The sequence below is a fragment of the Amaranthus tricolor genome, chromosome 9, assembly GCF_026212465.1.
Source record: "Amaranthus tricolor cultivar Red isolate AtriRed21 chromosome 9, ASM2621246v1, whole genome shotgun sequence".
NCBI classification, from domain to species: domain Eukaryota; kingdom Viridiplantae; phylum Streptophyta; class Magnoliopsida; order Caryophyllales; family Amaranthaceae; genus Amaranthus; species Amaranthus tricolor.
The window spans coordinates 9,483,892-9,511,179 of record NC_080055.1 but is presented as its reverse complement, the minus strand read 5'-3'; the positions used below and the strand labels follow the sequence as shown (position 1 = coordinate 9,511,179).

General features: G+C 33.9%; 2 protein-coding genes across 2 annotated transcripts; both read right to left on the bottom strand.

Moving 5' to 3' along the window:
* Positions 1–4,200: 4,200 nt before the first annotated feature.
* Positions 4,201–5,620, bottom strand: LOC130824247 (ribonucleoside-diphosphate reductase small chain). The gene has a single exon (XM_057689172.1). The coding sequence runs from the start codon at positions 5,376–5,378 to the stop codon at positions 4,380–4,382; it is 999 nt and encodes a 332-aa protein (XP_057545155.1). The 5' UTR covers positions 5,379–5,620; the 3' UTR covers positions 4,201–4,379.
* Positions 5,621–17,802: 12,182 nt separating this feature from the next.
* Positions 17,803–23,347, bottom strand: LOC130823219 (uncharacterized). Its single transcript, XM_057687848.1, has 12 exons — positions 22,740–23,347; positions 22,489–22,582; positions 21,876–22,411; positions 21,605–21,794; positions 21,384–21,472; positions 20,793–20,886; positions 20,651–20,689; positions 19,943–20,566; positions 19,401–19,834; positions 19,121–19,292; positions 18,806–19,012; positions 17,803–17,808 (listed from the first exon to the last, which is right to left on the bottom strand). Exons 1-12 carry the CDS (start codon positions 23,345–23,347, stop codon positions 17,803–17,805), a joined length of 3,093 nt encoding a protein of 1,030 aa, XP_057543831.1.
* Between the last annotated feature and the right edge of the window lie 3,941 nt (positions 23,348–27,288).

Below are 27,288 nucleotides of genomic sequence, written 5' to 3'. Positions count from 1 at the left end.
TCTTCACCATTGCAATTCTCATCAAAGGTATGTATTTTATGTTTTTTTCTTTTCCAATTGCGTTTTCATTTTCGATCTTCAACATATGCAATTCCATCAAAGGTATATATTTATGCTTGATCTTTTCCATTTTCGTTTTTAAAGCTTTCATTTTTGTTTTTTTGGGGTTAAATTTGTTTGTTTTCTGATTTGTACTTGTTCTTGTTTGAGGGTCTAAAAAATGGAAAAGATAAGTGTTAATACTGTTTTGGCTTCTGTATTCGCAAAGAAGATCAAAATGGTTCTTTCTAAAGATCAAAATAATAATCCTCAATAGTCAAAGGTGGTTAATAAAGTACCCAAACAAAGGGTTATAGTAGTTGAAATTATAATATTGTGTATTTGGATTTATAATAATGTGTATTTGGGTTATAATAGTGTGCATTTGTTGTATTGTTATGTATCCATATTTTGGGATTATGTTGGAATTATAATAATGAGTATTTGGACTTATAATATTGTGTATTTGGGTTTATAATAGTTTGTATATGTCATATTGTTATGTATCCATATTTGGGATTATGTTGGAATTATAATGTGTATTTGGATTTATAATATTGTGTATTTGGATTTATAATATTGTATATTTGGGTTTATAATAGTTTGTATATATCATATTGTTATGTATTCATATTTGAGATTATGTTGGAATTATAATAATGTGTATTTTGATTTATAATATTGTGTATTTAGATTTATAATAGTATGTATTTATGTTTATAATTGTGTGTAGTTTATAATATTTGGGTTTATAAAGTAATGTTATAATCCCAACTTAATAATGTTATACCCCTAGCTAACAATGTTATAATCACAATTAAACTGTTATAACCCTTCTAAACTATGTTATAGTTCAATTAAACTATGTTATAACCCCACCTTAACAATGTTATACTCCCTACTACATTATGTTATAACCCCAACTAAAAATGATAACCGACACTACACAATATTATACTCGCAATTACATCAAACTATGTCAAATGTTCGCAGTTATAATACCAATTATATTATGCATGGTATAACGACAAATATATGTTCTTATAACACAAAATATATTATGTTATAACCTCAAATATATGTTGTTATAACAAGAAATATATAATGTTATAACTCAAAACATATATTGTTATAACCCCAAATATATTATATTACTAGACAATGTTATACTCACAACTACACCAACCTATGTCAATTGTTGACAGTTATATCCCCAAATGTATGAATTTTATAACCACGATTGTTTTTATTACCATTCTCCAAAAATTAGCCATTATTGTCTTCTTCAACATTAGTGCTTTCTACCATTGATGAAACTTAATTTTTTAAAAAAAAAAATCACAAGAACCACAATTGCTTTTAATACCTTCCTCAAACAGTAGATATTATTGTCTTCTTCAACATCATTGTTTTCCACCATTGATAAAGCTTAATTTTTTAAAAAAAGAACCATAATCAAATTCGAATAAGTACATTCGAATTCAAGCTTCAATTCTTGCATTATTAGACAATATTCAGGTTGTAGAAGAAGGATATAATTGAAGGTTGAACAAGAAAGATGAAAATCTGATATCTTCATAATCGAGACTTTATTTTGCTTAGGGAAGAAGCAGTTAATCATTAGACTTTTCATATTTCTTTCCAAATCTCATGCTCGTTGATGAACGAGACAACAGTTTTTTTTTTTTTTTAAAAAAGTATTAACTAAATATAGTAATGTGGACTGGGCTCTTTTGAGAGGCATCTATATTATAAACAGTCTCTCAAGAGAGGACTTGAAAAAAGTTATGTGGGGATTTGACCCATGTCAAATTAATCATTATTTTAAAATGTATTTAGCTCACTTTGCGTTTTTATTGAATATTATTGGGTGGAAGTCTAGTTAGGATCGATATGAGATAATGGGTTCAGTTATATTTCCGTATTTTCAAATTAGTCGCAACATTGGAAGAATGACAATATTCATTTATCACTTTTTTTTATGATTAGTTTTTAATTTATAGGTTAAAACATATTCAATTGAAATCTTATTTCATTCGTCTCATTACAAAGATTATTAATTTTAAATTATTATAATTTTTTATTATATATAATTAGAGATATTCAATTGAAAAAGCACAAGTAAATTGAAATGAGAAAAGTACATATTTTGCACTCCTTTTGGATTTATATACAAATGAAATAGTTGTGAAAAGGGTATAATAAGAGGTAAATAAAAAAGATAAATGAAAAAGAAAGAATGGTTTCCCGCATTTGGAATAAAAGAATTTCCCCATCTCCTAGGATAAGTTTATACACAAAAATGGGGAAACTAATTATTATTTTATCAATTTTTCATTACTTTCTAAGTTCTAAGTAATATTTTTTCTACATTGACTTATATTTGCTCTTAAATATTTACATCTAATCCAAGCGAACTTTAAAAGTTAATATTTTATTTACTTTTTAAACACTTTTCACATTTTATTTGTATTTAATTTTGGATGTTGTTAAACTTCGCCACCCTTTTCATTTTTTCGCCACCCCCCTCCAAATGAAATTACGAATTTTCCCCTGATTTTTTAAAAATTACAATTTTGCCACTCATTTTAAATTTTTTATTTATAATAATAATAATAATAATAAAAACAACAATAATAAAATTAAATAATAATTATTATTATTCAAAAAAAAAAAATTTGAGTCGCCCAAAATTGGGCGACTCCATTTTTTTTTTTTTTTTTCTTTTTTGGAAAAAAATAATAATAATTTATAGATTAATGTGGTCTATTAGCTCAGTTGGTTAGAGCGTTGTACTATTAACGTGAAGGTCACAGGTTTGAGACCTGCACAAGCCATTATTTAATATATATTAATTTTTTATCATATTTATAATAAAAAATTAATAATTATTAAATAATGACTTGTTCAGGTCTCGAACCTGTGACCTTCACGTTATTAGTACAATGCTCTAACCAACTGAGCTAATAGACCACATTAATTTATAAATTATTATTATTAGTATTAATATTATTATTATTATTATTATTATTATTATTATTATTTTCCAAAAAGAAAAAAAAAAATTTGAGTCGCCCAAAATTGGGCCACTGGACCATGGTTCAGTCGCCTAATTTTGGGCGACTCCACCATGGTCCAGTCGCCCAGATCTGGGCGACTCGACCATGGTTCAGTCGCCCAATTTTGGGCGACTCAACTTTTTTTTTTTTTTTGAATAATTATTATTATTATTTAATTTTATTATTGTTGTTGTTATTATTATTATTATTATTATTATTATTATTATTATTACTGTTATTATTATTATTAATTTTATTTATTATTATTATTTAATTTTATTATTGTTGTTATTATTATTATTATTATTATTATTATTATTATAAATAAGAAATTTGTAAGGAGTGACATTTTTGTAATTTTTTAAACTACAGGTGCAAATACGTAATTTTAGGGGGGAGGGGGGTGGCGAAAAAATGAAAAGGGGTGGCGAACTTTAAGGATTGGGTTAATTTTTAATCTATAAGTTCAAATATAGTCAAATATAACCTTATTTAATCATCTCGATGTGCAAATTTTTATAATTTTTAGTTCTATACAATTAAAAATATTATGAATTAAATTAGTATATTAACAAACGTAAAAAAAACCGATGAAAAATTAACTCTAAATTGAAGAAAATATAAAAAATAAGCATAACACTAATTATACTACACTCAAAGAAACATGTTAATTTTTTTATTATTTTTTTCCTTTAAAATTTACACCATAAAACTTAAAAAATCCTCGCATCTTTAAATTGTACTCAATTCAATTCTTATTAATTATTCCATTTAGTTTTTTAAAACTATAAATCAATCACTCTTAAATTGTATTTTATTTTTAATTGATATGTCAAAATATAATCAAATAAAATCTTTTTTAATTCATATCAATCTAAATTTTATTAACATCCATCTCAAAAAAAAAAATTAATATCAATTTTTTCTAATTTTTAATTATATACAATTAAGTAACTTCATATAAAACAGATTGAAATATCATCTAAAGATAGATCACTTTTACCGATTATTAAAAACAATTACAAATAAATTCAAACAAATTTATGCACTTTGTAATCTAATTTAAAAATCAAATATAAATTTATAAAAATACACAATCAGATGAAGAGCAACTAAAATTGCATTTAACTTCAAATTATTACAAGCATAACTACATATTTTACATAATATCATAAGTATCCAATTAGTAGAAACTAACAATACATGATTCATAATCTTACCATAATAACAAAAGAAAAATAACAACAAATTGAACTAAAATCATAATATTTCTATAACTTCCTAAAAATCTTCATCCATCTTGAACTCATGGATTCCACCATTGCCATTCAAGCTAGACATAACAGAAGCTTTTTGATACTCCCCAACTCTCTTCTCAAAGAAATTTGTTTTCCCTTGTAATGAAATCAATTCCATCCAATCAAAAGGATTTGCAACACCATAAACTTTCTCACATCCAAGTGCACCCAACAATCTATCAGCAACAAATTCAATGTATTGACTCATTAAATCACAGTTCATACCTACTAATGCGACTGGTAGTGCATCACAGACGAATTCCCTTTCGATTTCAACTGCATCTTTCACGATCCCTTGAATCTTCTCTTGGGTAAGCTTCTTCTTCAGAAGGGTGTAGAGTAAACAAGCGAAATCGCAATGAAGCCCTTCATCTCGTGAGATTAATTCGTTTGAAAATGTTAATCCGGGCATTAACCCACGTTTTTTAAGCCAGAAAATCGAGCAGAAACTTCCGGAGAAGAAAATCCCTTCAACACAAGCGAAAGCAATTAATCTTTCTGCGAAAGATTCGGCACCATCAATCCATCTTAAAGCCCAGTCGGCTTTCTTCTTCACACAAGGAATGGTTTCAATTGCACGGAATAATCGTGTTTTTTGAGCAGAGTCTTTTATGTAGGTTTCTAAGAGGAGAGAATACATTTCGGAATGGATGTTTTCAATGGCGATTTGGAAGCCGTAAAACGCACGGGCTTCAGAGACTTGAATCTCTTTCATGAAACGATTAGCAAGGTTTTCAAGAACAATACCATCAGAAGCAGCAAAGAAAGCAAGAACGTGGGTAATGAAATGTTGTTCATCGGAAGTTAGAGATGTTTCCCAGTGACGTAGATCTTGTGAAAGATCAACTTCTTCTGCCGTCCAGAAGGACGCTTCAGCTTTCTTGTACATTTCCCAGATTTGAGGGTATTGAATCGGAAACATACAGAATCTGTCTGGGTTTTCTGTGAGAAGTGGGTCGGTTTCTTCAATGAATGCCGGCATTTTTAGGGTTTTGTTTTTTGAAGAAATTAGAGAATTTTAGGAAAATATTGAGATTTTTAGAGGGAAATTTAAGAAGTCTTCTGGGTTTGATTAGAATTAAAGTGGTTATGAGAGGAATTTGGAGAACTTTAATTGTTGATGAGAATTGAAGGCAATGATGTAGGGTTTTATAGAACAGGGATAATTGGGAAATTGGGAGGGTTTTGAAATCAAAGAGGGAGATTTGAAATTTGGATTTTGTAGCTTGCGGGAGAATTTTGGTAATTAGTGGGACGTGTAAATATTTAATTGGAGGATTTTAGTGGGTTTTTTTGGTTTTTTTGTTTTTTTTATTTTTTTATTTGTCCATTTGGATTGTTTATGGGAGGTGGGTGTTTGAATTTATGTGGAAGAAAAGCTTACACGAGAAGATTGGGGAAAGTGAAGATATTTTAATTTAAGGAGTTTTGAATAGTAGGAGGGAAACTTTCAAAAATGGAAAAGATAAAGTAGGCGCCATTTTAGATATACTTCCTATAGAGGTGTTTATTAAGCTGTTTGATCAGGTTTTAGATTAGAGATTTTGAATCGAGTCGAATTTGAGTTATGTGTTTGTATAAATATATTTTGTTGATTTGATTGTTATATTTATATATTTGGTTATTTCAGATCGTATCGAGTTAAAATTGATTTCGGTTAATTAGGTTATTTTTTTACACCTCTAATTTTGTATATTTTTGAATGTTTTTGAACCATTTTCGTTTTTATAATCCTTTGATTTTCCGCTTCTAACTAAATTTCTTATTTAAATTAGCACTCATGTTAAGAAAAAAAGAATGAGAGACAACATGAGGCCACATGGAAAGAATAAGTAAAAATAATACTTCTAATAATTTCATGGTAATTGTATACATAGTTGGATCTTATGATGGTATTAGTATGAAAGAGGACTTCGTCTTGTAAATTAAACATTCGATTTAAATATGTCAAAAGAAAAAATAAGACATTTGATTATAATAGGAAAATTCGGCTCGTAAGTCGTGTGTTTAGATAAATATATATTGTTAATTTGATTTCATATTTATATATTAGGTTATTTCGAATCAAATCGAGTCATACTCGATTTCATATTTTAGAGTAGTTTTAGTAATGTTTTTCAAAAAAAAAATGCATTTACTATTTAAAAACATTTTAATGTTGCAAAAGGTAATTTTGTGGAACATTGTACTTTAAATACTCTCTTTTCCCATATAATTTACAGTTATTGATAAAAGTGTAAATAGGGAAATAACAATTAGGATGAAGAAATAAACGCATACTTGTACACTAAAAGCGATGATGTTTCTTGAAGTCCTAAAATAAATTAGAACACATAATTATACTCTTAAGCACCACATGTTAGATCCTCAATTGACTATTAAACGAGATTTACAACTCAAACTAAAATTACAACAGCACAGAAAACTTATAATTGACAAAAATTGATGGAGATTTATGCAAAATTGACACAATATTCGGATAACAAATTGGGGTAAAAAAGAAAGAAAAGGAAGAATAAGTGGATGAAGGGAAAGAAACAGAGGAATAAGAACCGAGAATGCATGGACGTTGTTTGTTTAGAGTGGAAAATAAGGGAGAATAAAGGAAAATGAATGTTTTCCCTCCAAATATTTCACTTTATGAGAGATTGTATTCTTAACAGATATTTTTAATGTTTTTCCTCCAAACCCCTCCCGTCATAATTTGTTCTCTCCCTTTTTGTTATCCAAATAAGGGATCATCAATCCTACCAAATTCATCCATTTTCTTTCCCTCTATTTTTCTCTATCCAAATATAGTGTAATAGGGGTGTTCACCGGTCAAAACCTAGACCGGACCGATCAGAACCCGTTGGACCAGAAGACCGGAATTTTGAATATTATAAGATCGAAGACCAAACCAGTTCCATCCGGTCCGAACTTCGGTCCTGGTCTAACCTAGTTTCCTCCCGGTCCGGTCGGGTTTAGACCAGTTAGACTGAAAGTAATTTGTTAATAACAGAAATAAATTTTTAAATGGAAGATTTTAAAATAATTTAACAAATTAATTATTATAAAATTAAAATATATTTTAGCTAAAAAATTATTTTGTGTTAGAATAAAAAATACAAAACCCTTTAAATAAGTATATATATAAAAATCGTAAATATTATTCCTCTTCAAAATTACTTTTATAAATACTTCAAAATTACTTTTATAAATATACGGCCTAACCCGAATTTTTCCGGGTTTAGACCGAACCGAACCAGAATCCCGGAATGAAGAATAAGTAAGATTGAAGCCGGAACCGGATGCAACCGGTCCAATCCGGTTTAGGTCCGATCTTATTTTGCATACCCCTACAGTGTAATAGAGACTTCAATTATCCTTTTTTTTGTCTAATGCGCAGACAAAACACTCTCTAATAACTCCAAAAATTAGAAGTGTTCATTAAGGTCAGGGTCCGTCAAAAATAAAGTATTGTGTCATTGTTGGTTTTTACATAATTGTTAATCCATTTTGATGTCAAACCAAATCGAATTTGGTTATAGGGTCGAATAAATGTTGGATTATCAGTTTTGTTTTGAACACTTCTACCAAAAATGAATTCAGTGACATAATTGTTAGATTATTTTGACGTCACCACATTTTGTTGTGGTTTACCTACACAAGTACGATGCCAAACAATCACATCCTTAGAGTACAATTTGAGAAAACTCTTTCTCAACACACTTAAGTCCATTGTTGTTTACAATGTTTTGGTGTTCTTTTCCATTTTCTTCTCAATCATGGTCTTCCAATCCTTGAAGATACACATTACTTCATTCTTTGTTTTGATGAAGTAACACTAAATATTTTTTTGAGTAACTATCGATGAATGTGAGCAAGTAGTTACAACCACCCAAAATGGGCTTCCTTGATGGACCCTATAGGTTTGAGTGTATGTAACCCCTTTGTACTATAGATATCGGTCTTGAAACTCACCTTTCTACACTTGTCAAATACATATTGCTTGCAAAATGAGACTACTAAGCTTGACCCCATCAAACGTCCCTTTTTTACTCAACTTGTTCTTCTCATCCTCACCCATGTGAATAAGCCTTAAATTCAAAGTTCGGTATTGTAATTTAATATTATGATATTGGATAAGTTTGTTGACCCAATAATCATTGAGCATTGTAACACATATAACCTCCCAACCACGCTCCCCTTCACCAACACAAGAGATCCTTTAGAGACCTTCATTCCTTCATCGCTCTACTTTCTCAACTATAATAACATATGTTCATATCCAACGGACGTAAGGAGATAAGATATTTCTTCAACCCCAAAATGTGCCTAGTTTCACACAATTGTCTAGTCATTCCATCATGCATTTTAATGTGTAACACCCATAAACAACCCGAGTACTATAATTTTATTAGGAGAAAGCTTAACTTAAGCAAGCGAAAAGACTTAGTAATATAGTTATTTTGGAAAGTATTGAATACAAAATAAATCCAACAAAACAACGTAATATAACCTTTTTACAAACCCAAAGTTTCAAAGTCTTTAGACAAACATAGTTCTCAACATGATACAGTCTATAGTAAATTTCAGTATCCCAAGAACGTGCATATTACTATAAACATAAAATAAAGTACACACTAAGATGAACTTAAAGATCACTATACCTACAAACAATCTTTGTCCCCGCACCATGTGACAAGTCACAGAATGACAAAACTAAAACACATTGTTTAATCCTCATATGAATGTCTATAGCTCATTATTTGAAGTTTGTATGTATTACTTTGCACTCTTATAAGATATAGGCTATGAAAAAGAAAGGGAGTACAGAGTACTATGTACTCTATATGGGCAAGACAAAACTAACAAGGAAAGGTAGACTCCCACTGTATATGACTGTTAGTAAGAAACTCTTTTATGAGCAAGGGTGGAACCACAATGCTAGAAATCAAGGGTGGAACCACAATGCTAGAAATCATTACAAACTATCTTGGACTTAATTATGAGCAAGTAATCCAATAATTCATTCCAAAAAATAGTCAACAACCAAGTAAGTAACAACCCATAAAAAAACAACCACCACCCAACAAACAACACCAATCCAACAAACAAAACAACAATCCAACAATTTAAAGAGTCGAGGACATATGATCGATGCCAACAACACCTGTTAGGAAGAACAATGAATACTCTATAATTTTTGGGATGAACTACAACTTTTGGGGTAAATAGGAACTTTATTGTGTGTAGTTGTAACTTGTAAGCATCATGTAAATTGAATTAAAATGTCTCACACTAAACATTGTACCAAAAATTCAAAATGGCTGAATGAAAAAGGATTTTAAATGGCTTTAAAACATTATAGTGGCTCATATATCAGAAATATAAAAACGTTCTCATCATCAAGACCCTTAAAATAATCCAATGCCTCCATAATTAAATTTGGTTGCAATTTAATAAATAAAATTGGTGAAAGTATAAAAATTTTATGGTTATTTTAGCTAAAAATGCTCTCAATTAACAAAATCATTTAGCAAAAATGGTCTCAAATGGATTATCACATACCATGTAATAAAATCATACATTTGTAAAAAAATTCCAACAAATCATCACAAGTTAGAAATATAAATCGTAAACACATATGCGAGAGAATGAACTTGCAACATCATAGACATCACCATCAACATCTTTTTTAGTTTCTATACCATGTCTTTTTTTTTGCCTCTTTATCATCATCATCAACAAAAAATCAATCATATTCAGTGGCTGAAAAAGATTCGTGTTGATCCATAATTTCTTAGCCTTCGGAGTTAAAATCCTTACCCTAATTCGGATCCCTTTCAACTAAGGTTGACGGCAGGGCCGACCCTTTAAGCGGGCAAGAGGGGCCTGCGCCCCAAGCCCATCCAAAAAACTAGAACAAGCCTAAACCAAATTCATATTTATCTAATCTCGATACTTATTCTTTCACTTCTATAATAGCTAAGGGCCCATAATTATCATCTTGCCCTGGGCCTCTCAAAACTCAGGGTCGTCCCTGGTTGACGGAGATTGCATTTGAACATAATAGTTAAACCTATGATTTATCTTAGCATCCTTGTCATATAACTCATCAACTTTTTTTGAAGTGAACCCATATTTCAAGTTCAAAGGAGAAAACCAAAGAAAATTAGGGATTTTCAAACAAAAAAGTAGATCAAACATAATCAGTAAGAAGAAAGCAGATCTAACAAACGACATTAGGAATTTAAGGAAGTGAACTGGGGCGAATAAAGATGAATCGATTTTCTAGAGTTTATAAATAAACACATCGCTTAGATCTCACCAAGAAAGTAGATATAGGGTTTATAAGCACCAACAAATAAAGATGAATCGAGTGAAGATGAACTACGAATAAAGATGAATGAGTAAGGATGAACATCAACATATACTTAGTGAGATGAGATTAGGGAAATGAATAATTTTATTGGGTTTATAAACCAAAAAGAACAGAGGATGTTAGATGAAAAGGAAATGAAGAACATCAATGGATGAAGAAGAGTTTATAATGGAAAATCCTTCAAGGTTAAATAAAGGTTGAATTATTAATTATTAATAGATAAAAAGAGAGGGGATAATAATTAGTAAGTGAATAAGGTTAAGGTTTGTTTAATTATTTTAATTTAAAAGTCAATTGTCATAATTGTGGGTTTCTTTTTTAAATTCATGTGGGTTCCGAAGGGTATATTGGTAAAAATTATTACTATGAATAAGAATGATAAATTTGAGATGAACTTATCTAAAACGGAATTGAGACATATGGTTTGAATCGGAGAAAGTATATCATATTCATAAGTCATAACTAATAAATAAAGTCATATACATACTAGTAGCGCATGCTGTTATAGGTATATTTGGTAATAAAATGTAATTAGTTATAAATGGGTGTTTTTGATAGTCTTAGTAGTATAAAAGGAGACATAATGTTGTATTAGAGTTGATGAAATATAATGAAATAAAACAATCTTCTTCTCCTCTTCTAAATTTATTCTTTTTTCCCTCTCCTTCCTATTCACATGGTTGCTTGAGATTCAACAACAATAACATTGGTATCAAGAGCCATTCTTTCCTTGGTACCAATATTTCTCTTCCATTCTTTTTCTTTCTTTATCCTATTGAAACATTTATTTCTTGACATTAAATACTACAATCAAATTGCACACAACCTATTTGTGAAATGGCATTGCTATGGTCATTTGAGTTCTTGGAGTTTTTTCCCAAACTAGAGAATTTTTTTAGTGGTTGCAATTATGAGGAGTGAAGGGTTTTACAAAACCATACAATTTGAAGAACCAAATATCCCACACAACTTGAAGAAGCCAAACAGAAGAAGGTTATTAAATCTTTTAAAAAACTTTTGAAAGATGAATGTTTTGATAGATGGGATAAAGGATTGTATGAATGGTGTAATGAACCGATTCTTGATCATAACTGCCAACATAATAGTGATAATTGGGGATTTATTGTAGTATATGACGAAGCAAATGATTGTGTGATTGCATTTGAGATGTTCGATAGCATGATTGAAGTAAATACCATTCAAGAATTAACAACGTGTGATTTAAAAATTGATACTCAAGAATCTTTAAATGTTGACCATATGAATTCAAGTGCAAAAAGTAAGTTGGGTTCTAAAGGCTTTGTTCATTTGGATCGTGATTTGGTTAATTGTGTGATTGATGACATGAGTGAACATGATTTAGATGAAAATCATGAATGTTTTGTGGCAATTGAACCTGAAAATTTATTTTCAACACATGGGAAAATTCTTGAAGTTCATTCAATTAAGTTCTATTCTCCAAACTAAGGCTAAGAGAAACTCATCAATGGGGTACTTTGTCAAGAGTGCAATCAAGCTCCAAGAAGGTTAAAAGAAGATATGAGACGTACAAGAAAAAGAGAAAAGTTTGGGCAGAATATACTAAAGTAGTTCTTGACCCACCTTGTTTGTTAAAAATCAAGAAATGGAAGATTTCTATGCATGTTTTTAGTTTTATTCATGAAGTAGTGAATAAGTACAATAAAGATGCCTTGTTACTTGATTATTATCAACAATCCGAGTCTTAAAATCACAATGTCACTCTTAAAATTCAAGCAACTGTTGGGGAAATGGAAGTACTGTAGCATAATTTTCAACACAAATGATGTTGCTTGCTCATTTTTTGGCAAAGAAGATTCGACTAATAATAAAGAAGATTCGACTAATAATGAGTTTCGAATTTGGTGCACGAACTCCTTTGGCATAGAATTAGAAATTACCAATATTGATCTTACTTTATTTCTCACTATTTTGGGCATTTTTTTTGTAGTGTTTAGTTTTAGTTAAAAGTTATCTTGTATTTTTGTTTAGATTTCTTAACATAGACTTGAGAACAAGTTTCTTGAAGAGGGTAAGTATGTTATAGGTATATTTGCTAGTAAAATGTAATTAGTTATAAATGAGTTTTTCTGATAGTCTTAGTAGTATAAAAGGGGACATAATGTTGTATTAGAGTTGATGAAATAAAAATGAAATAAAACAATCTTTTCCTCTTCTAAATTTCTTCTCTTCTCCTTCTCTTCTCTATTCACATGGTTGCTTGAGATTCAATAACCATAACACATGCTCCTTCTATCCTATGAAATTTACACCATTTTCTTTCTTAGTTCGTTCCATTAAACTTGTTCCATTTTTATTTTTGATCAAGATGTATACTCATTCTTTAACTCTAATCTGACATAAACTTACTATTAGATGTATTATGCAAATAATCATAAAGGGTAGTTTTGTAATTCAAACTCTAGGGGTATTGTTTAAATAAAGGTTTCATTAATGAAAGAAGGTAAGGATCATTTTGTCTTTCATGGTATCAGTTGCCTGGGCTTATATTTGCAATCTCTCTCTTTTACTCTTCCTTGCGCTGCAGCCTGTGTTTTCTTTGGCTTCTTTCTTGCATGATCTTCCATGGCAGACAAGGGAAAACTTTCTTTACATCCTTCTCTCACTGTTACAAATATTAAAACACATGTTCCTATTAACTTGATTTTGAAAATGGTCTTTATTCTACATGGGCACACTTATTTTAAACCCATTGCAAGGCATATCGAGTCTTGGATCATATCATTCCCTTACCATCTTCTTCTGTGTCGTCTGCCAAAGATTTTGATCAAGAAGAGTGGGATTATGTTGATGCACATGTGAAGACTCAACTCTCTCAAATAATGATAAGAGGAGGTTGAAGACTTAATTCTCTTGAATGATGATAATTCAAAACACATATTGTTTAAACAAATAAATTAAGTAATTACATTTAATTGTTTAAGTAAGTTTAAAATCATATTTGATATACATTTGATTTATATATTTAAGATTGAAGTCGATGGAATATGCTTAATGAACTTAAGTTTATTTTAAAGTTGATTTTATAAGTTCTGAAATATGTTTCAAAGTCTTGAAGATAATTACGTTTACAATCAGGTTAGTTTCGAAATTATATTTGAAATATTTTAATAGGTCAATGATTCTTGGAATTATATTTGAAATATTTTAATAGGTCAAGGTTCATTAAAATTAACATTGGATATTATTTGAAATTAAGTTTTGAATATTTTATATGTTGTTGATTAACGTTTAAATATCTTATATTTAAACTTAGATTTAAATATGTGGTTAAAATTAATTTGATGAATATATATAGTACAAGGTACACATGTTTTATTATTATTTGTACACGGCTATATTTAATAAATATGCAAGATCTAGATTTTCTATTATTTGGATGAGATTTGAATTTATACTAAAAATAGAAAATAACGATGCTAAAAAATAGGAATTAATTTAAATGGTTATTTAAATGTTGATAAATCTGGTTTATGCTTATTATTCATTATCTTGTAAAAGTACTAACATGGCAGCATAGCATTGGACAATTACAAACACAATGACGAAATTATTATTAAGCTGTCAGTACACGTCAGTCTGAAGATAACCTCAAGATCTTAAAGTCAGGCGCTGAATGACCAGGTCAACAGAAAATAACGGATAGGAGCCTTCTTGTTTTTGAAGATGTGTTGAGGCGTAACACTATATATATATGAGGCTTCATTCCAGAACTAGGATACACCTCTTCTTACAACTTTCTCTCTTGACTTAAGATTTAGAAATTCTTTAAGTGTTTAAAGAGTTGTAATTCTTAGTTCATCTAACTCTTACATTTGTAATAGGCTTAAGAGTTCAAAAAGAGTTAGATTAAGTTTAATACGCCTAATCAAGAATACTTTTCAAAGTGTTCAACTTGTGAATCTCTATTGTGAGATTTGGGATTTTGCTTTTATTAAAGGGACTTGTAATACGGTTCTTCAAGGGGAAGAACGTGGTGAGAGGAGATAGTGAGATCTTCTTGGTTGTATTAAAGTCGGATTAATAAAAGGCGTTGAAATCCTACGGGTTGAAAGAGAACCCATAGGCGGGGAGTAGGTTAGTTAGAACCGAACCTCGTTAACATATCGTGTGTTATTCTTTAAAGTTTATTTTTCGCACATACGATTAGTGTTTACGAATTAGCTCAAAGCTGTTTCAGAAGACAGTTTTGACAGTCTCCTCAAACTCTTGAGACAAACTGCCAGAAAAGTTTAAAAGCCTAAACTCTCTATTCACCCCCCCTCTAGAGAGTATTCAACCTCCTATTAACTTTCAACATGTTCTCACATGAATTTACGGCACAATTTCTCGTGATCTCATGACTACGGTAGTATCACCAGGGGACTTTGCTAAGACAACATAGAACAAGATTCGGGATATTTTTCAGGATAATAAGGCTACTCGGGCCATTTATTTGGAAGAACAGATTTCACATACTGATATGGCTAATTATACTGATGTTAATGCCCATTGTCTTTATCTCAAAAATCTTGCTGATCAACTTGCTCAGATAATCGCCTAGTTTTGCAACTCATTAAAGGTCTTACTCATGAGTTTAATGAGGTTGCTACCTATCTTGAATAATTTGAGCCTCTTCCTTCTTTTTACCAGGCTCGTTCTCGTCTCATCCTCCATGAGACACGACATAATCATCAACAACTTCAGGAATCCAATGGTACTGATGCTACAGCTCTTGTGGTGAGTCCAACTTTGGATGAGAAGCAAGAAAAGTTAACGGGTCAACCTACCTCTAGGGGGTCTATTGTCCCTTCCAATCGTGTTAGCAAGAAACCATATAGGGGAGGTCGTGGTAGAAGGAAACGTCATGGACAACAGTCTCGTATTACTGGCACCCGCAACAATTCTTCTTCTTGGGCCTCTACCCAATCTGTCCCGTTTCCTCATTCTCCTTGGGTCTCTAATCCTTATGGGGCTTCTTCTGTACAATGGCCACATATGGTGTTCCTTCATGGGCTTACCCTCCTTGTCCTTTTCTAACAGCCCCACAATCTCCATTGTAACGGCCCGGTTTAAGTGACCCGGAATATCATGTGAGAACATGAATCCGGCTCACAAACGGACGCAAGAAAACTCATTCTTACTCGGATCGTCAACGTTCCACCGGTAAAGGAATATGGTCCACAAGGTAAACAGTGTCAAACAACAAAGCAAATCAGCGGAAGTCTTTACTTACAACTCGAGAGCCCACCGGCCTCTAGACAAATTAAAAGTTGTACGTGATAAAAGAGAACATCATAAATTTCGATTACATAAACTGAATTATTTAGTCTCATTGCAAAGTAAGTCTAGACTTGGTAGATATGGGTTCTAAGCTGAATCCTCACTCCAGCCCCCAGCCTGCATTTAACCTGCTGTACGTCGTATGATAACACGTAGCAGGTTCCAAAGAACAACCAATACACGTCAGAGACATCATACATATACTAAAACGGATTGAATACAAGCATTGTGTTTACCCTAGCATGCAAAGGCTCTAATATGTAATCATTGTTCATTATTTCCAACCTTGTAACGTTGCCCGACATGTGCGGGTCGTTCAAGTCATATTTCCAATTATTTCCAACCTTGTAACGTTGCCCGACATGTGCGGGTCGTACAAGTCATATTTCCATTTGTTTGGTGGAATACACTTAGGAGAGCTAATCCCAAGGCAACCACCTACCTAAGACGTTGCCCGTCCTGTTCGGGTCGCCAAAGGCTAAGTATGCATACCCCCATGGTGATCATAAAGATCCCTGAATGCCATGGGAAAAATAGTTGATAATTTCCAATTTATTTGTTAACCCTATTGGGTATCATATCCATAAATTCTCAATTTCCACACAACCATTTCATGTTATTTGAGGTGTCTAATCCTTATGTGATTACAATGCCTTGATTAGGAATAAAACAACATCACTTGCACAACCAAGTAAACAGTATGGTCTAAGCGTGTACCTTTAAGCACAGCAAATCCAACCGACGTTTAAGCACGACAAGAATTTCACCCTCTTATGAATCGAGGTCCTAATTAACAAACACACAAAACAACCACGTTTAAATAACGGGTTTACACAACAATCCACTCCATACTACTAAAATATCACAAAGACTTGATAATTTCAAATGTTTTCATCCAATTCATGATCGCTCCAAAATACCTATTCTGACCAGAAACTTTTATGGCCAAATTGGACAGTTTAGAAAATTCAAATTAAAAATCCGACTTCACCGCTGCGTCCGGAACGCATCAATTATCTTGGGTACCAAATTTCATAATTTCTAGCATTCGATTACTATTTTTAATTATTTTAAGCGTTTTACGAGTTTTAAAAACGCATCGGTTAAATAAAACCGCAACGAAACACACCCGATACTCGGATCGGGGCGCCACTACCGAGGCAGCAGCTGCTGTCCGAAAATTCCCGCTGCTTAAATTATTTTTATTATATTTATATATATATATAAATATATTTTTTTTTTCCATTTAAATTATCTAACCCTTTTTTTTTTAAATCCTCATATCAAATTATACCTAACAAAAACCAAATTTACCTTTTACTAAATTAAAACAAATAAAACCAAGTCTCATATACCACTATCCACTTGATATTTCCACACATGTAACAATACATAAAATCCCATCAACCATCCAAACCATCATCAAAAACACAAAACTAACAATTTAAAATATATTCATCCACAAGATTCTTCAAAAGCAATTAAAGTTTCATAACCCATGACAATTAAATTAAATACTTGATTCTCTTATCAAATTAAAATTTTGTAGAGAATCATATATTATCATTTTTGAGTCAAACACATATATAAGGACAAATCCTTTAAACAAATCAATTTTGTTAAAGGATTTATAAACTCATGGCTACCTACAATACTTATCCCATACACTTAAAATTTCTTCTAACAACCAACATCTTGCTAGAGAAATATAAGCCATAAACTAAATACATTTTTTTTTTTAAACCTTGAAAAAAGAATATAAAACAAGAAAAAAAAAATTGTGCATAACAGAGATATGATTTAATCCTTTTAACAATTTAATTTTATCAAAGGATTATAAAAGAAAACTTATGTAACATACTCAATCCTCCTAATAAGTCATAGGATTTCATCATATTGAAAGAAATATTATATAATCTCATACTAGAATTTCTTGTAAATAAAATTTATAATTAACAACTCAACTTACTTACCCCTTGGATTTGAAGATTGAATTGAACAAATTTTTTTTTTTTTTTACTAAGGCTGCCGAAAACCAAGCACCAAAGGGAAAAATTTTCTGAATTTTCTTTGAGAGTGTGAGGTAAAGTGAGGAATGTGAAGAAGACCATTGATGCTTAGGATTAAATAAAGAGTTTAAGGGCCAATTAACACTCCTAATTACACCATTATGAGAGGAGTTACAAAAACTCCTCCCATGCTCCAACCGGCAGCCCCCCCCTTCACATTCCCACTTCTATTTTTTTTTTTTAAATATAACTAATTAATTGAGTAATTATGGTGTTATTATCACAATCAAAACAAAACGTCATGCGATAAAACTCGTTACCGTTAAAGTTAACCTACTCTGTTTTGCGTATAATTAATTATATAAAATAATATAATTTAATATTACTTATTTATTTCATATTGTTATATTTTATTTTATTATATATTATATTATTTTTAAACCCGATAAATTACGGGGTGTTACAGACTACCCCCCTTAAAAGAAGTTACGTCCTCGTAACTTATGTGGCAACGGAAAACACAACACACCCATGCACATCATGACTTATGAGTAAAACGCACAAAGATTTAACATTCGTTGCGCGAAATTCCTATCGCCCTCTACCCCCCTTAAGAAGTTACGTCCCCGTAACTCTACTGACCTGAAAAAGGTGAGGGTACTTTTCTCGCATAGCGTCCTCTGTTTCCCAAGTAGCCGCTTCACGCTCGTGATTCGACCACAGGACTTTTACCATAACTATATCCTTCCGTCGAGTGCTACGGACCTTCTTGTCCAAGATTCGAATCGGTTGCTCCGGGTATGACAAAGATGCATCCAAATCCAAAGGTTCGGGATCCAATACATGAGTGGCTGCGGCATGATACCGCTTTAGTTGGGACACATGGAATACATCATGTACCTTCTCTAAAGAGTTCGGAAGAGCTAACCGATAAGCCACCTTACCCACACGTTCCAAAATTTCATACGGCCCTATGAATCGAGGGCTCAACTTTCCCCGAGCACCAAAACGTACTACTCCACGCAAGGGTGATACGCGAAGTAACACCTGTTCTCCTACGGTGAACTCCTCCGGCCGTCGTTTCAAATCAGCATACGACTTTTGGCGATCCTGTGCTGCTTTCAACCGATCCCTTATCAATCGTACCTTCTCTTTCATTTGAAACAACAATTCAGGTCCTAAGATCACTGCTTCCGTAAAATCGTCCCAATAAACCGGACTGCGACAACGACGCCCATACAAAGCCTCGAATGGGGCCATCTGTATAGAAGCTTGATAACTGTTGTTGTAAGAAAACTCTACTAGATCTAAATGTTCATCCCAAGACCCTTGCCACTCCATGGCAATTGCGCGCAACATATCCTCCAGTATCTGATTCGTTCGTTCTGTCTGTCCATCCGTCTGCGGATGAAACGACGTACTATGGAGCAATGTTGTACCCAATGCCCGCTGCAAGGTTTGCCAAAACTGTGACAGGTATCGTGTGTCTCTATCTGACACTATAGTACGGGGTACACCGTGGAATCGAACGACATACTTAATATAGGCTCGTGCCAATTGATCCATTTCCCAGCGACAGTTCATAGGGATGAAACGTGCCGACTTAGTCAAACGATCAACTATAACCCATAGTGCATCATTACCCGATTTCGTTCGAGGTAAACCCACAACAAAATCCATAGAGATATCATCCCACTTCCACACTGGTATCTCTAACGGTTGTAATAACCCTCCTGGTCTCTTGTGCTCACTTTTCACCTTCTGACATGTCAGACAGCGTGAGACGTAATCTGCAATATCCTTCTTCATACCAGACCACCAAAACATTAACTTTAGATCTTGGTACATCTTGTCACCACCCGGATGTACTGAAAATTTCGTACAATGGGCTTCATCCAGGATACGCTCCTTCAAAGACTCCTCCCCTGTCGGTAAACACCAACGACCCTTGAACCTCAAGCTTCCATCTTCATGGACAAGGAATCCCTCTGCTGTTCCTTCTCGTGCTTGGTTCTTTAATTTCAAGAGTTTCGGGTCTTTATCTTGAGAACTCAAAATTTCCTCAAAGAACGAAGGTCGAATAGCCAAGGCATTCAAACACCCTTGTAATTCACCTTTACGTACTATTTCCAAGTTCAGTCTAGCAAAATCCCGATGCAACTCTTCAACTCCGTCCAGGGCAGACAGCGAGTGACTAGACTTCCTACTCAAAGCATCGGCCACCAAATTCGCTCGGCCTTCGTGATAAAAGAACTCCAGGTCATAATCTGTCATCAACTCTAACCACCGACGTTGTCGCATATTTAAGTCAGGTTGGGTATAGAGGTATTTCAGACTCTGGTGATCAGTGTAAATCCTACACTTAACACCATATAAGTAATGCCGCCATATCTTGAGAGCGAAAACTATAGCGGCTAATTCCAGATCATGGGTGGGATAATTAACTTCATGTACCTTCAGCTGTCGAGATGCATAAGCAATTACCTTACGGTCCTGCATCAGAACACAACCCAACCCTTTCTTCGACGCGTCACTGTAAACAGTATAATCCAACTTAGGGTCAGGTAGAGTAAGAACAGGAGCCGTAGTTAATCTTTCCTTCAAAGTCATGAAGGCCTGTTCACATTCATCCGTCCATTCGAACTTCTTCTCTTTTTTCATTAACGAGGTCAAGGGCCGAGCAATACGCGAAAAATCCTTAACAAAACGACGATAATACCCGGCCAAACCTAAGAAACTTCGTACCTCGGTGACGTTCTTCGGTGTCGGCCAACTTCGAACTGCCTCCACTTTTACCGGGTCCACCGAAATACCTTCCTTAGAGACAAAGTGACCCAAAAACGATACCTTATCCAACCAAAATTTGCACTTTGACAACTTCGCGTACAACTTATTTTCTCGCAGGGTTTGCAGGACGAAACGTAGATGTTCCTGATGTTCTTCTTGGTCCTTCGAATAGACCAATATGTCATCGATAAAGATAATGACGAATTTATCCAAGTACGCACTAAACACTTGGTTCATTAAGCACATGAACGCGGCCGGAGCATTTGTCAACCCAAACGGCATCACTGTGAACTCATAATGTCCATAACGCGTTCTGAAAGCGGTTTTATGTATATCCCCTTCAGCTATTCTTAGCTGATGATAACCCGATCTTAAGTCGATCTTCGAAAAGATTCCGGCCCCTCTCAATTGATCGAACAAGTCATCTATTCGGGGCAACGGGTATCTATTCTTAACGGTTATCTTGTTTAACTCCCTGTAGTCAATGCATAATCTTAGACTACCATCTTTCTTTCTCACAAACAGAACTGGAGCGCCCCAAGGTGAAGTACTAGGTCGAATATAACCTTTACCCAACAATTCTTCCAGTTGAGACTTCAACTCCTCCATCTCCTTTGGAGCCATACGATAAGGGGCCTTAGAAATCGGTCCAGTCCCCGGTACCAAATCAATTGTGAAGTCAATTTCCCGTTGAGGTGGCATTCCGGGAATCTCGTCCGGAAAAACATCCAAAAATTCATTCACCACAGCAATATCCTGGGGATTTCCTTCTTCCTTATCCCCCTGACTGATATGACATAAATACAAAGGGTGTCCTTGCCTCACAAGCCTCTGCAACTCTAAGGTCGACACCAAGTTCGTCCTGGGTCCCTTGGGAAACTTCCTATATCTAACACTTTCTCCACGTGGTCCTTCCAGTAAAACTCGCTGCTCTCTGCATTCAATAATGGCCTTATACCTTCCCAACCAATCCATCCCCAAAATTACTTCTAAACCTTCCATATCTAACACATACAAGTCGCTAGGAAAGACTACCTTCCCTATCCTTAAGGGTACATCCCTATACAATTTTTCACAACTGTACAATTTCCCCGATGGTACAGCCACCGTATAAGAAACTTTTTCAAAGGTTCCCAAATTCAACTCGTTTACCTTACCCTTCGCAAGAAATGAGCATGTAGCTCCCGAATCAAACAATACATTCACAGCTATAGAATGGATGGTGAACGTACCTGTAACCACATCTGCTGCCTGGTCAATTTCTCTCGCATTGACCGCAGATACCCTTCCACTCGCGGGCTGTACATTATTGCCTCCCACGTGATTTCCCCCGCGCTGCATCTCTGACCCTTCTACTCGATTCCCATCTACTCGGCCTTGCCCGCCATAAAAAGGTCGTTGGAACCTCTGACCAGCATTGCCACGATTTCCATTCCCGTGCTGTTGACTGGCTTGACTACCAGCGTTGTTTAAATTTTGATGTCGGTTCTGGCCACTCGGATGTTGACCTCCACTCCCTTTCTTAAGGTAGCATTCAAACTCTCTATGCCCCTTCTTGTGGCAAAAGTTACATTCGATTAGATTTCCTTCGCAATCCTTTGCCGGATGATTTTTCTTGCACCTCTTACAAAAATACCTCCTCTCATTGCCATCTCAATCCAATAATGGCTTAGCAAACTTCGCGTTGTTCCTAATTCCTGAATTCGAATTAGACCCGCCTCCCTGGTAAATTCCAAAATTCCTTACTTTCTTATGATAAGAGCCCGGCATATTCTCCAAAACCTGACCAGAAACTTCCTTCCTTTTCTCTGGGACAATACCCTTCTCTTTTTCCTTTTCTTTCCTCAGAATATTCCCTATTTGTGACGCCCGCTTATACATCTGCTCCAGTGTGTTATATCGGTCACTCTCAATATGCTTTTGTATATCGAAAGACAAACCTAGCTCAAAGCGTTGCATTTTTTTCTCCTCGGTGGGTACATCATCAGGGCAATACTTGAGGTATTCCATAAATTTGTGATAATAATCGTCTACCGTCATACTGCCCATCTCCAACCGCGCAAACTCGTTCGACTTATCCTTCCTAACATGCAGCGGATAAAATTTCTCTCGCAGAGCCCTCTTGAACAAATCCCAACCAAAGTCCCCCTCAGTTTGCTCTAACAACCCAGATCTACTGTTTGCCCACCAGTAATCGGCTTCCCCTACCAAATAAAAGGCAGCTTGATTGACCTTTAATTCCTCTGGGCACTCTACTACATCGAAAAGTTTGTCAAATTCTCTTAACCAAAGTTCCAGTTCCGATGGTTCTCCCTTACCATCGAAAGTCGAGGGTTTACTCTGGCTAATCCTTTTGCTCATTTCTGAGGCTAACTCTGACAAGGACTTCTCTCGGGGTGCATTTACATTTGTCAACGCTTTCGCCAGATTTCTTAACGTACGGTTAGCGTCACTTCGAGACAATCTCTTCCTAGAAAATGGAGGCATCTTCTGCAAGCGAAAGAAAGGTACAAATCAAAAGAAAGTCCTAAGATTTGTAGCCTTTGGAGAACTAACAAGGTTTGCGGGGTAACCCTAACAGTCGTATACTTGTTCGTTATATCCCTAGGTATCTATACTTGTATATAAGTATTATCATTATCATTATTAACGTTATTTTACTATTATTGTTATTGTTATTGTTTTATTTATATATATGTATATACTTACAAAAAGGAAATTACGTATGTAATGCACAAACTTACAACACCGAAAGAAACAGCAAACACACTTCAATATTTTATATATATCTTTTAATACATCGAAAGTTGCCTCATGCAAGAGTTACATTATTACCTTATCACTTATTTGATTAAAAGCTACAACTTAAAATATCTCAAAGAAAGATGCGAAAACGAAATAAAACAAAAGGAATAGAACATCTAGCGCCAAGCATCACAAGTGTCAGCACCCTCATCGTAACTTGCTATATCGAAGTCCTCATCATCCCCGTCTTCTCCAGAATCAGAGCTGGAGTCTGAACACGATCCATCTGATTCACTAACACTATCTCTGGGGCTGCTTAAGGGTACATCCTCTACGTCCTCTTCAGGATCTTCCTCATCAGACCACCCCCTATCAAACCCAACCTCAAAGCCATATAAGTCGTAGTGCGATCCCCAGTTCTCCCTCTCGTCATCATCGCTGGAAATTTCTATATAAGTAGGCGGTGCACGACTAGGCTCCCACATCTCAATATCACTCTCTGTCTGAGCCTCAGTTTCCACCAGTGGGGAAACAGGAAGAACCCGCTCTCCTAACGGTTCCGTGGTCATATTGGTGCCGCCCGATACTGGAGACTCGCCCTTCCCCTTCCTCTCAGGTGCTACACTCTTCCTAGATTCAGACAACCGATGTAACCTATTTAGGTCCAACTCTAAATCGTAACATATTCTATTGGCTTTTTCCCTGACCATAAGCATCCTCTCCCTATAGTCTTGGATACTTTCGCCACTCCTTATTTTCCATATGTCGGCGTTGGAAACCTCTATCCAAGCAGTTTCATAGTCGAACACCGGTACCTCACTCGATCCACTAGGGGTGTGTGTGTCCATAGGTGTCTTTCCCATATTCATATTCCTGAACATATTCACATAACGAATGTAACAGGTAAGAATCATAAAAAAAAAATGATAACTAAGGGCATTTAGAACACTATATAACCCTAATGGTCCAAGACCAGATACATCACAACAAACATATTCAGCATATTTGACCATTTCCCATCTCTCATTCCTAAGGTCTGATACTCCTTTAGCTCCTAGGGAACGTTGGCTCTGATACCAATTGTAACGGCCCGGTTTAAGTGACCCGGAATATCATGTGAGAACATGAATCCGGCTCACAAACGGACGCAAGAAAACTCATTCTTACTCGGATCGTCAACGTTCCACCGGTAAAGGAATATGGTCCACAAGGTAAACAGTGTCAAACAACAAAGCAAATCAGCGGAAGTCTTTACTTACAACTCGAGAGCCCACCGGCCTCTAGACAAATTAAAAGTTGTACGTGATAAAAGAGAACATCATAAATTTCGATTACATAAACTGAATTATTTAGTCTCATTGCAAAGTAAGTCTAGACTTGGTAGATATGGGTTCTAAGCTGAATCCTCACTCCAGCCCCCAGCCTGCATTTAACCTGCTGTACGTCGTATGATAACACGTAGCAGGTTCCAAAGAACAACCAATACACGTCAGAGACATCATACATATACTAAAACGGATTGAATACAAGCATTGTGTTTACCCTAGCATGCAAAGGCTCTAATATGTAATCATTGTTCATTATTTCCAACCTTGTAACGTTGCCCGACATGTGCGGGTCGTTCAAGTCATATTTCCAATTATTTCCAACCTTGTAACGTTGCCCGACATGTGCGGGTCGTACAAGTCATATTTCCATTTGTTTGGTGGAATACACTTAGGAGAGCTAATCCCAAGGCAACCACCTACCTAAGACGTTGCCCGTCCTGTTCGGGTCGCCAAAGGCTAAGTATGCATACCCCCATGGTGATCATAAAGATCCCTGAATGCCATGGGAAAAATAGTTGATAATTTCCAATTTATTTGTTAACCCTATTGGGTATCATATCCATAAATTCTCAATTTCCACACAACCATTTCATGTTATTTGAGGTGTCTAATCCTTATGTGATTACAATGCCTTGATTAGGAATAAAACAACATCACTTGCACAACCAAGTAAACAGTATGGTCTAAGCGTGTACCTTTAAGCACAGCAAATCCAACCGACGTTTAAGCACGACAAGAATTTCACCCTCTTATGAATCGAGGTCCTAATTAACAAACACACAAAACAACCACGTTTAAATAACGGGTTTACACAACAATCCACTCCATACTACTAAAATATCACAAAGACTTGATAATTTCAAATGTTTTCATCCAATTCATGATCGCTCCAAAATACCTATTCTGACCAGAAACTTTTATGGCCAAATTGGACAGTTTAGAAAATTCAAATTAAAAATCCGACTTCACCGCTGCGTCCGGAACGCATCAATTATCTTGGGTACCAAATTTCATAATTTCTAGCATTCGATTACTATTTTTAATTATTTTAAGCGTTTTACGAGTTTTAAAAACGCATCGGTTAAATAAAACCGCAACGAAACACACCCGATACTCGGATCGGGGCGCCACTACCGAGGCAGCAGCTGCTGTCCGAAAATTCCCGCTGCTTAAATTATTTTTATTATATTTATATATATATATAAATATATTTTTTTTTTCCATTTAAATTATCTAACCCTTTTTTTTTTAAATCCTCATATCAAATTATACCTAACAAAAACCAAATTTACCTTTTACTAAATTAAAACAAATAAAACCAAGTCTCATATACCACTATCCACTTGATATTTCCACACATGTAACAATACATAAAATCCCATCAACCATCCAAACCATCATCAAAAACACAAAACTAACAATTTAAAATATATTCATCCACAAGATTCTTCAAAAGCAATTAAAGTTTCATAACCCATGACAATTAAATTAAATACTTGATTCTCTTATCAAATTAAAATTTTGTAGAGAATCATATATTATCATTTTTGAGTCAAACACATATATAAGGACAAATCCTTTAAACAAATCAATTTTGTTAAAGGATTTATAAACTCATGGCTACCTACAATACTTATCCCATACACTTAAAATTTCTTCTAACAACCAACATCTTGCTAGAGAAATATAAGCCATAAACTAAATACATTTTTTTTTTAAACCTTGAAAAAAGAATATAAAACAAGAAAAAAAAAATTGTGCATAACAGAGATATGATTTAATCCTTTTAACAATTTAATTTTATCAAAGGATTATAAAAGAAAACTTATGTAACATACTCAATCCTCCTAATAAGTCATAGGATTTCATCATATTGAAAGAAATATTATATAATCTCATACTAGAATTTCTTGTAAATAAAATTTATAATTAACAACTCAACTTACTTACCCCTTGGATTTGAAGATTGAATTGAACAAATTTTTTTTTTTTTACTAAGGCTGCCGAAAACCAAGCACCAAAGGGAAAAATTTTCTGAATTTTCTTTGAGAGTGTGAGGTAAAGTGAGGAATGTGAAGAAGACCATTGATGCTTAGGATTAAATAAAGAGTTTAAGGGCCAATTAACACTCCTAATTACACCATTATGAGAGGAGTTACAAAAACTCCTCCCATGCTCCAACCGGCAGCCCCCCCCTTCACATTCCCACTTCTATTTTTTTTTTTTTTAAATATAACTAATTAATTGAGTAATTATGGTGTTATTATCACAATCAAAACAAAACGTCATGCGATAAAACTCGTTACCGTTAAAGTTAACCTACTCTGTTTTGCGTATAATTAATTATATAAAATA

Excerpts from the sequence above, each read along its gene's own strand:
- LOC130823219 (XM_057687848.1), bottom strand. The coding sequence starts at position 23,347 with ATGCCTCCATTTTCTAGGAAGAGATTGTCTCGAAGTGACGCTAACCGT. Across the intron at positions 21,795-21,875 it reads GTAGTCTTTCCTAGCGACTT|AGAGCAGCGAGTTTTACTGG; the intron begins GTATGTGTTAGA and ends TATTGAATGCAG. Across the intron at positions 19,013-19,120 it reads AGTTCACCGTAGGAGAACAG|GTGGCTTATCGGTTAGCTCT; the intron begins GTGTTACTTCGC and ends CGTGTGGGTAAG.
- LOC130824247 (XM_057689172.1), bottom strand. The coding sequence starts at position 5,378 with ATGCCGGCATTCATTGAAGAAACCGACCCACTTCTCACAGAAAACCCA.